Source organism: Gopherus flavomarginatus, chromosome 18 (assembly GCF_025201925.1).
Source record: "Gopherus flavomarginatus isolate rGopFla2 chromosome 18, rGopFla2.mat.asm, whole genome shotgun sequence".
Taxonomy (NCBI): Eukaryota; Metazoa; Chordata; order Testudines; family Testudinidae; genus Gopherus; species Gopherus flavomarginatus.
The window spans coordinates 5,878,482-5,889,197 of NC_066634.1; the positions used below are offsets into that span (position 1 = coordinate 5,878,482).

General features: G+C 56.9%; 1 protein-coding gene across 20 annotated transcripts; it reads right to left on the reverse strand.

Moving 5' to 3' along the window:
- Positions 1-218: 218 nt before the first annotated feature.
- FIZ1 (FLT3 interacting zinc finger 1) lies at positions 219-10,211 on the reverse strand. 20 transcript variants are annotated; one of them, XM_050927524.1, is made up of 4 exons: positions 10,010-10,211; positions 6,475-9,288; positions 6,272-6,322; positions 4,354-6,120 (listed from the first exon to the last, which is right to left on the reverse strand). In XM_050927524.1, exon 2 carries the CDS (start codon positions 9,262-9,264, stop codon positions 7,855-7,857), a length of 1,410 nt encoding a protein of 469 aa, XP_050783481.1. In that variant the 5' UTR covers positions 9,265-9,288; positions 10,010-10,211; the 3' UTR covers positions 4,354-6,120; positions 6,272-6,322; positions 6,475-7,854. The 20 variants fall into 20 exon arrangements, with proteins under 20 accessions (XP_050783495.1, XP_050783496.1, XP_050783481.1 ...); XM_050927520.1 differs by having other exon boundaries at positions 4,354-6,170; XM_050927532.1 differs by lacking the exon at positions 6,272-6,322 and adding an exon at positions 6,323-6,423 and having other exon boundaries at positions 4,354-5,918.
- Between the last annotated feature and the right edge of the window lie 505 nt (positions 10,212-10,716).

Here is a 10,716-nt window from a genome sequence, read left to right on the forward strand (position 1 = left end):
GAGCTGCTATAAATGGGAGGGGTCTTGCAGAGGACTCCGGATCTTGTCTTGTCAACATGGGAGCATCGATCCGGATTGGCAGAAGCCCGGCTCCACCCCTCCCCCATCTAACTCACCTGGCCAGGGCAGTTAAGGGGAGCAACTCGCTGGTAACAACAAGACGGAGCGTGCACGTGTGTGTGTGTAATAGATCATATGCATATGATACAGTGTTAATTAATACATGTTTTGCCGTCTTCCTCGAAAAGATCTGTGCAGGACTTTAAGTACAACACCTGCAACTGTGAACATGTAGAAATGGGTAAAAGTAAATTAAAATGACTTCAAAATAGACAGTGATGCTTTCCACCAAAATTATAAAAAAATAAAAATCAAATTGCGCCCAGCCTCGTTATACCAGCAGTTGGACCAGTCCCTCGGTCCTTAGTACCTATGAATCTGAATAGATTGAGCTCCATAAGCCACTCTTTCAAAGGCAGATTTCCCAGACCTTCGATCCTTCTTGCAGCCCTTTTCTGAACCCTGTCCAACTCGGGCAGCCTTCGCAGAGTTGTTCAAGCCAGGTGGGTCCCAGGATATTGGCGAGAAAAGGCGGGTGAGTTCAGATCATGCATTGGACCAGCTTCTGTTGGCAAGAGAGACGAGCTGTCACAGAGTGCGGGGGAGTTAGGGCCCAGCATCCCCCTTTTTCCTGCGATTCACCGTGACATTCAGCCAGCCAGTAAAATAGAAGGTTTATTAGATGACAGGAACACAGTCCCAAACAGAGCTTGTAGGTACAAACAGGACCTCTCAGTCAGATCCCTCTAGGGGGCAAGGAGCTTAGACCCCAGCCCTGGGACTCTCTCCGTTTCCCCAGCCAGCTCCAAACTGAAGTCCCCTCCAGCCGTCTCACCCAGCCTCCCCCTGGCTCCTCATCCAGCCTTTGTCCTGGGCAAAAGGCACCACCTGGCCCCAACTCCTCTCTTGGGCTCAGGTTATGTGCTCAGCTATTGTCCCTGAAGAGAAGTCACACCCTGCTCTCCCATCACCAACGCAGACATTCCCAATAAAACTCCCCCGCAACATTCCCAGGTCAATCTGCCCCACTCCCTACTCCGTCACATGAGCTTTCGCGCTCTCAGAGCTCGTCTTCTTTGAGATCTATCAGTTAGCCAGTTTTGAACCCCTCTGATAGGGGCGGTGTTGATTTCAGACAGTGCTCACTGGTTTTTAAGCAGCACGGCAGATGGTATTAAGCCAGACAGCAGCCTAAGTGTATTACGTCAGGACAGCTAATTTACCAACCAAACCTGTATTATTTTGGAATACCTGGGCCTACAGATTTCCCCTAATTGAGAGATCAGCTAGAATACGTCTGTGACAGGTCATGAGATGCCACAGTAACCTCTACTAATGAAGGCCGATGGGAAAAGGTAGGAAAGGGACAGGGAAAGACTGAATTAGTCCAGACCAAAAGGCTACCTGCTATAACTCAGGGACTGTGTTAACATCATGCTTGGTAAATGGATGCGTGGGGTGAGAAATCGGTGGTGTTAGGAACCAGGCCTAACCGGTGGACAAATATGGAGACGGGCTGTTCCACCCATCACTCCCTTTTGGGGTCCTTATAGAAAGAAATTTGGGGGAGGGGGAGAAAAACTGGCAATTGGAGCAAACTTCACCATCACGGCTGCCCCCACCCAACCCCCCAGACTCCTGGGACCCCAGACCTTCTTCGTCTTAATCCTGAGAGCTGCCCCGACTGAACCGGGCCAGAAATCCAGCCGACATCTCCACTGGCTCCAGCTGCACCCCAACAGGGTTGGACTTTAGCAAGCCCAGCTGAGCTCACGTCTCTTTATCCCGAAAGGGCCGTTACTACCCTCGAAGAGACGGTCAGATGAGGTGGCTTTTCCTTCTCCAGGGACAGGCTGGCCACAAGGAACGAAGGAGGTTGTGCGGATGGAAGCTTCTTTTAATACTTGACATTTCGACTTGTCTCTCCTTGGTTCCTGGAGCTTTCAATCAAAGGGTAGAAGGATTTGGAGTGGGGTGTTGGCCTGGGCTGAGGGCTCTGGCTACCAAACCTCGTTTCACCCTTTAATGTTGGGCAGTGGCTGGGGCATGTCAACCTCCGTGCAGACAGCGCTACCGCCTCTTGGGGAACTGGATTCGCTATTTCCCTAAAATCACCGTGGCTGACCTTAATTGGGGCAGGCAGCATGGTCTAGCAGGCAAGACGCTGGACTGACACTCAGCAAATCTCGGCTCTGCCACTGGCCAGCTGGGTGGCCTTGGCCAAATCACGGTGCCCCTCGCTCTGCCTCTGTTTCCCCCTTTTTAAAATGGAGAAGATAATGCTGCCCTCCTTGGTTAAGCGCTTTGGGATCAGCTGACGGAAAGTGATCTACGGGAGCTAGGCTCTTAGCTCCTGTCGTTCTCTACTGACCATGTCCCATATTGGCCACCCCATGATTTTACCCAGGATCAATATCAAGCTAACCAGCCTACACGTACCCGGTTCATTCTGTTGACCATTTCAAACACTGGCACAACATTCGCTTGTTCCCGGTCCTCAGGGACTTCCGCAGGTTTGTTAATGGGTCAGAGAGCGCCTCGGCCAATTCTTTGCACACTCTTGGGTGCAAGTTGTCTGGGCCTGCTGATTGCAAATGGGTTGACTTTACTAGCTGTCATTTAAAATGCTAGTTACTGAGGGAATAGCAAACATTTCCCTAGCACCGTCACATGTGAATTCGTCATCCCGCTTTTTTCCAGACGCAGAACGGGAATGTGTAAAGACAGATGAAGGCAGGTAAGAGATTAATAGTTTAAAGCAAGAAGGGACCATCCGTCTGACCTCCTGTATAGCACAGAGCATTAAATATCACCCACTCGGCTTTTGAGACCAATAACTTATGTGTTTTTCCCAAAAACACGCCCCCAGCTCGTTCTGGTTCTTGCAATAATTTCCTCCCCGGCCTGAGAGCTGAGAACAAGGTCCTCATTTGCAGGGTCTTTCACAGCACTCAAAACTCTTCTTTAGCCGCTCAAGGCTAGTCCTCCTAAGGGGATGTCTTTGAGGTTTTCTGGGCTGAGATCAGGAGCTGTCCCCCCAGCCCTCCTTCTGACATTGCTTCTTTCCCCCCCCCACCTCAGACCCTTGCCTATATTGTTACTGTGAGATGGAGAAAGTTGAGATCTCTGGGTAGGTTCCCAAGAGGCACCGAGCCAGATGGCAACGTGCGGCACCTCTGTGCCACCTCTCTGCAGCACACTAGCCATGGGCTCCCAGCGCACACCCTCAGCGCCGAGGCCAGCAGCCGAGCGCCTGAGCAGTATGCAACCGTTGGCTGTATGCCGCCATACCGGGGGCATCGGCCAAAGCCTGTAGCGTAGATGTGGCCACGGATCCTGGCAACAGAGAGGCCTCGGAGGCAGAAAAGTGAGACAGCCACGCAGCAGCCTGTGAGCACGGTGCAGGACATGGGAAAAGCTAGAGAGCGCACTACGGGGTCTGCTGTCGAGGGACAGCACGCTCAGACACCGCTCTCATTCGTGGTCCGCCAGGACTTTGTAAATAAACAAGACGGCAGCAAACTCCATGAATTTCTACTTCCACCAGGAATGCGCCCTGAACTGTGACCAGCGGCTCAGGTCCAGATGGGGTAAGCCAGGCCATGGAACAGGGGTTGGGCTGAACCCCAGATCCCTTTAAAGCACACAGACCACCCGTTACATGGATAGTGTTTCTCCCAGAAGGTAACCGTAACCAAATCACCGCTCGATCTTCTTTTCGGTAAGCTAACCAGCGACACGGCTGGTGGATCCACAACTAGATCATAATCAAGGGTACAAAAAAAAATGTGTATCAATCTAACCACTGCAATTTCATTTCAGGAGCTGCTGTTCAAACTGAAGTTGGGTTTGTTCGGAAAACCCACACGCTGATCGGGCTACGGGAGAGCTGAGAGTAGCAGCAGAGAGTGAAAGAGCTCGGCATGTTTAGCCTAAACCGCCGGACGTCGCCACCAGGCAGGGAGAAGAGCAAGCGAAGCTGCAGGACAGAACAGGCCCAAAGTAAATGGGCTGTGGGTCCATTTCAAAGGCAGTTTTTAACCAGAAACTGAGTGAGGTCCTGGAGCAGCCTTCCCACCAGAGAAGCAGGGGGCAACTGGACTCTCTGGTTTGAAGATGGGTTTTGATCAGTTTCGAAAGGGGTGATCTGACAAGGGGTGAGCTGACTGGATTTGCTGACCCGAAGAAAAAAGAGCAGACATCCCAGGAAGTCCTGCCCAATCTTGGGGCCTGTCCTCATCCCCCATACCCTCCCCGCCAGTTTTTGGCATCCGGAAAAAATAAAAGCCAGGATTTGGTCAGGAGGGAGAGAGTTTTTTTATTTCCTGGTTTTTTAGTGTCGAGCTTCTCAGCAGGGGAGTTTGGGGGATTTTTTACAGACAAAAGGAGAGAAAAAAATGACGCTAAACTATTTTAAACCAAAAAAAGATTCTTTTAAAACGGGGATCTGGCTCTTGGGAACTAGAGTTGGCGCCACGGTGGGATATCACATGCAGGGGATTCCTCGTTCAGCCAGGGATAGGGGAGGACCAGTCAATCCAAAATCTGAGATTCACTCTTCCCAGCTCCGGCTCCAGCATCTGTCTCCCCTCCCCTCAAAACCAGCGCCGTGACCCTTCAGCAGCTGAGCAAAATGTTCACAGATCTGCACTCCTGGGAGACCTCACAATAACAAGCTGATGTGTGCGACCCAGCGTTGAGGAGACCCTACAAGAAGCCCTAGTGGCTGCAGCCTAGTGTCCAGCAGAGATCTCACAACTGCAAACCAGTGCGGGCAACCATGTGTTTATGACAGACCCTACAATAATAAACCAGCATCTGCAGCACAGGAGTTTCCCTGTGGTACTGAACTGGCAACGTCTGCAAATGACCCTACAATAACAAGTGTGACCCTCGGCAATATGAGAGACCCTACAATAATGACAGGGTGTGTGCAGCCCCAGCACTCCTGAGAGAATCTATAACAACAAGCGTGACCTTGGGCATTTCTTAGAGACCCTACAATAACCAAAGGGTGTGGAGCACACAACCGAGAGACCCTACAATAACACACCAGCGTGCAATGGGAGAGAAGCATCTTTTCAAGGACCTAGCCGGGTGAGAGGGCATGTGGAAGGTTGGGGAAGGGGCGTCTGTGTGACACCCCCACATCCTGCAGTTGTTTCCGTTTCCAGCCTCCGCGCTCTAGGCTTAGAGGAGACAGGCAGGGCTAGAGCCAAGCTCCCAGGCTTGCTGGTTCTCCATTTGCCAGCCCGGACTAGGATGTGCGTGCGTGTGAACGGGTCTTGGCCATCACTAAGGATTTGGTGCCAGCGGTGGGATCCAAAGCGATGCCTCCCCACGGGCTGGATGGCAGTGTGGCAGCTCAGGCTGCCTGGGTCGGGGTTGCACGGACCGCGGTGCAGGGAAGAATCTGGAGATTCCTTCTGGTCCGACTGAGTCCGAGTCTGTATGTTAAAGGCCTTGCTTAGTCTCTGGGGCAGCCTTCAGCCACGGCCTTAAAATTACCCTCGTGGCTCCAATATTCTGCTCTTCCTAGATGATAGATGCATAAACCGGAATAAATCGGATGTAGCTCCATTGAGCCCATGGGGCCAGACCCCGAGCTGGGGTCAATGTCCATAGCTCCACTGAGTCAATGGGGCCAGACCCCCAGCTTGCATCAATGGGCCATAGCTCCACTGAGTCCATGGGGCCAGACCCCAGCTGGGGTCAATGGGCCATAGCTCCATTGAATCCATGGGGCCAGACCCCCAGCTGGTGTCAATAGGCCGTAGCTCCATTGAGTCCATGGGGCCAGACCCCAGCTGGGGTCAATGGGCCATAGCTCCATTGAGTCCATGGGGCCAGACCCCCAGCTGGTGTCAATGGGCCGTAGCTCCATTGAGTCCATGGGGCCAGACTCCCAGCTGGGGTCAATTGGCCATAGCTCCATTGAGTCCATGGGGCCAGACCCCCAGCTGGTGTCAATAGTCGTAGCTCCACTGAGTCAATGGGGGCAGACCCCCAGCTGGGGTCAATGGGCATAGCTTCATTGAGTCCATGGGGACAGACCCCCAGCTGGGGTCAATGGCCGTAGCTCCATTGAGTCAATGGGGCCAGACCCCCACCTGGGATCAATGAGCAGTAACTCCATTGAGTCAATGGGGACAGACCCCCAGCTGGTGTCAATAGTCGTAGCTCCATTGAGTCAATGGGGCCAGACCCCCACCTGGGGTCAATGAGCAGTAGCTCCATTGAGTCAATGGGGCCAGACCCCCACCTGGGGTCAATGAGCAGTAGCTCCACTGAGTCAATGGGGAAAGACCCCCAGTTGGGGTCAATGGCAGCAGCTCCATTGAGTCAATGGGGCCAGACCCCCACCTGGGGTCAATGAGCAGTAGCTCCATTGAGTCAATGGGGCCAGACAACCACCTGGGGTCAATGAGCAGTAGCTCCATTGAGTCAATGGGGACAGACCCCCAGCTGGGGTCAATGGGCATAGCTCCATTGAGTCCATGGGGCCAGACCCCCAGCTGGGGTCAATGGCCGTAGCTCCATTGAGTCAATGGGGCCAGACCCCCACCTGGGATCAATGAGCAGTAGCTCCATTGAGTCAATGGGGACAGACTCCCAGTTGGGGTCAATGGCAGCAGCTCCATTGAGTCAATGGGGACAGACCCCAAGCTGCTATGAACTGAGGAGAGAGGGTCCATGACAGGGGGTTCGCAGGGGAAAGATGGGGGCACACAGGGCAAAACCACTGAGCAGAGCAGTGCAGGAAGGGACAGAGTCCAGGAGACACTACGGCCCTGGATATACAGAGACCCCTAGTGAGGATGCTGGGCAGCGCACGCTGGGGAAGCACCAGGGTCCCTCTGGGCCCAGAGACCCCTAGTGGGGATGCCGGGCAGCGCACGCTGGGGCAGTGCCAAGGTCCCTCTGGGCCCAGAGACCCCTAGTGGGGATGCCGGGCAGCACAGGCTGGAGCAGTGCCAGGGACCCTCTGGGCCCAGAGACCCCTAGTGGGGATGCCGGGCGGTGCAGGCAGGGGGAGTCAGTAGTCTCAATGCAGAATCCCTAGATATATTCCTTCTAAGTGACTGCCGAGTCTTCCGTCCTGCGGAAGCAAGGGCAGGGCTGATAACTAGCCTAGGGCGCACAGCTGCCTGAGCACTTTCAAAAACCCCACAAGAACAGACTGGCCCACACAGTCCCAACTCCCTCTAACAACAATTCTCTGTGCAGTCCCAAGCTTGAGAGGGACCGAACAATAATGAGCCAGCATATGTAGTGAGACCCTACAATAACAAACCAACGTGTACAATGAGACCCTAGAACAACAAACCATTGTGTACAACCCAGCACCAACGAGTGATCCTGCAATAACAAACTGGCTTACGCTCATGAGTAACTCTACAGCAATAGATTGCCATTTGAATTTAGACCCTACAAAAACAAATCAGCATGCGCAATGAGACCCTACAGTACCAAACCGGCAGGTGCAGAGAGACTCTACAATAACAAACGGATCTATGCAGCCCAGCGCTCATGAGTGACCCTACAAAAACAAACCGGCACGTGCAATGAGACCCTACAATAACAAACCAATCTGTGCAGCCCAGTGCTTGAGTGACCCTACAAAAACAAACTGACATGTGCCAGAGACCCTACAATAACCAACCGGTGTGCGCAGCCCAGCACTGAGTGGACACCCGAGCAGAACACGCCGGCCTGTGGCTACGCCAGCAGGGAGAGCCGGAGGTGGGAGGCAGGACGTGCAGGCCGGCCGGGGCTGCCAGGGGCCCCGCCCGGCTAGTCGATGCCACGGTGCAGTTTGAGGTGGCGGGAGAGGTTGCTGAAAGTGATGAAACCCTTGTGGCAGATGCTGCACTGGAAGGGGCGCTCCCCGCTGTGGAGCAGCCGGTGTCGTTTCAGGTAGCACTCGTGCCGGAAGAATTTGCCGCACTCGGTGCACTGGTAGGGCTTCTCGCCCGTGTGTACCAGCACGTGCCGGTCCAGGTCCCGCGGGCTGCGGAAGAACTTCTCACACTCCGTGCACTTGTAGAGCTTCTTGCCAGGCCGGGCAGGGAAAGCCCGTAGCTCCAGCCGCGGCAGCAGGTGGCGCTCCAGCTCCCCGCTGGCAGGCGGCACAGGGCCCGCCGCCACTGGCTGAGGGGCGCCCTCCGGGGGCAGCAGCATGGCGTGGCTCAGCTGGTGGGCCTCCAGGGGTGGCAGGGCCCCAAAGCTCATGCTGCAGATGCCACAGGCGAAGGAGGCCTCGCCCGTGTGGGCCGCCAGGTGAGCGGCCAGGGCGCCGGCGTTGGCAAAGAAGGTGCCACACTCGCACTGGTACAGACTGTCCAGGGGGCGGGTGTCCTGGGGCTTGCAGGCCGGACAGCCCGGCCCCTGCTGCCCCGGGGCCCCCTTGCCCGCGCAGCCTTGGCAGGGCAGGAGCAGCGGCCGGTCCTTGGCGTGGGTGAGTTTGTGGCGCTCCAGCAGGGAGGGGGCGTTAAAGTCCCGCTCACAGTCGGGGCACTTGAAGGGCTTGATGTCGGTGTGAGCCAGCCAGTGCTTCCCCAGCTCGGGCGCCTGCCGGAAGTGGCGCCCGCAGGCCCCGCAGCCATAAGGGGCCGCCCGCCCCTGGCCACACAGGCGCTCCAAGCAGCGGGTGGCGCTGGGCGGCTCGGGAGCGCCCCCTCCGGGGGGAGGGCGGTGCTGGCGCTTCAGGTGCCGGCCCAGGCTGCTGCGGGAGGAAAAGCGGAGCTCGCAGACGTGGCAGCAGTAGGGTTTCTCGCCCGTGTGCACCACCTGGTGGTGGAGCAGGCCAGTGGAGTCGCGGAAGCCCTTGGGGCAGACGGTGCAGCGATAGGGGCGCTCGCCGGTGTGGCTGCGGATGTGGTTGACCAGGTTAAAGGAGTGCTTGAAGCTCTTGCTGCAGTGCGGGCACTGGAAGGGTTTGAGTTCCGTGTGCCGGGCGAAGTGGCGCCGCAGGTCTGAGCGGTACCGGAAGCTCTTGTCGCACTCGGAGCAGTGGAAGGGCACCCGGGCGCCCGCCCCGTTGTCCGTCAGCGGGGTCGGCGCCAGCCCGTCGGGGCCGTCCTCCGGGTCTGAGCATGGGATCATGCGCTCGATGGTGCCAGGCGCCCGGCCGGGGGGTTGCCCGGGCTCCTCTGCCCAGCCGGTGCCCAGTCCCCCGGGCAGATCAGTGCCATAGAGCTCCATCACCGCCGGGTCCCACGGATGCCTCTGGGAATCGCAAACAGGAGCTGAGTTAGTGATACACCCTCTAGGTGGCGCTGGCCCTGATCCCGCCCCAGGGTGGGGACAGCCTGGCTCAGGGGACTGGTAATTTCCCACAGACCGTTATAAAGCTGCCGGCCTCGATAATCTGTGGTCACCATTGCCTGGCTCTCAGCGTCCCGAGCAGAGAAAGATTAATTCCAAAGCCCTGGCTCTGCCCCTCTATTTATAACCGCTCGGGCCACCAGCCAGCAGAAACCTGTGACTGGCGGGGGCGGGACAGGACTCCTGGGTTCTCTTCTCTGCTCTCGCAGAGGCATGGGGGCAGTGGTCAGAGCGAGGGAGAGGGCTGGGAGCCAGGATTCCTGGGTTCTCCCCCTGGCTCTGGGAGGGGAGTGGCGTCTAATGGTCAGCGCAGGGGGCTGGGAGCCAGGACTCCTGGGTTCTCTCCCTGGCTCTGGGAGGGGAGTGGGGTCTAGTGGTCAGCGCAGGGGGCTGGGAGCCAGGACTCCTGGGTTCTCCCCCTGGCTCTGGGAGGAGAGTGGGGTCTAGTGGTTAGAGCAGGGGGCTGGGAGCTAGGACTCCTGGGTTCTCTCCCTGGCTCTGGGAGGGGAGTGGGGTCTAGTGGTTAGAGCAGGGGGCTGGGAGCCAGAGCTGGGGGTTCCCCACTCCTGGCTCTTTGTGCTCCCCCAGTCCCCGGTGAGGGGGGCGCCCCCCCAGTACTTACAGCTCCCTCTGGGCGCCGACATTTTGGCAGCCGGGGCTCGTCACTTCCGCCCCGGGCGGAGGGTCGAGGGTGCCGGTCCCACGGCAAGAGGGGGCCCAGGCTGCGCCCCTCGTCGTCCGCTCCCCCCACTGCCCGCCCCCAGCGCCCTGATTGGACACAGACAGACCCAATGGGACCCTCGCTCCCCCCGCAGCTCCACTTCCTGCCGAGGCCCGGCCCCCTACCCTCATCCTGTCCCTGGGCAAAGGGGAGCGGACTAGAACAGGCGCCATCTTGACTGTGGGCAGAGAGGGATGTAGTCAGAGAGGCGCCATCTTACCTGTGGGCAGGGAGGGTTATATTCAGTGAGGCGCCATCTTGACTGTGGGCAGGGAGGGATGTAGTCAGAGAGGCGCCATCTTACCTGTGGGCAGGGAGGGTTATATTCAGTGAGGCGCCATCTTGACTGTGGGCACGGAGGGGTGTAGTCAGAGAGTCGCCATCTTGTTTGTGGGCATGGAGGATGTAATGAGAGTGGTGCCATCTTGAGTGTGGGCGGGGGGTTGTGATGGGCAAGGAGCCATCTTTACTGTGGGCAAAGGGAAGCAGAGAGGAGGCGACATCTTTACTGTGGGCAGGGAAATAAAACATTCCAAGAGGCTCCCTTGGAGGTGCCCTTGTGGGCCACACGAGGGGCAGGCAGAGAGAAGCCATCTTGACTGTGGGCA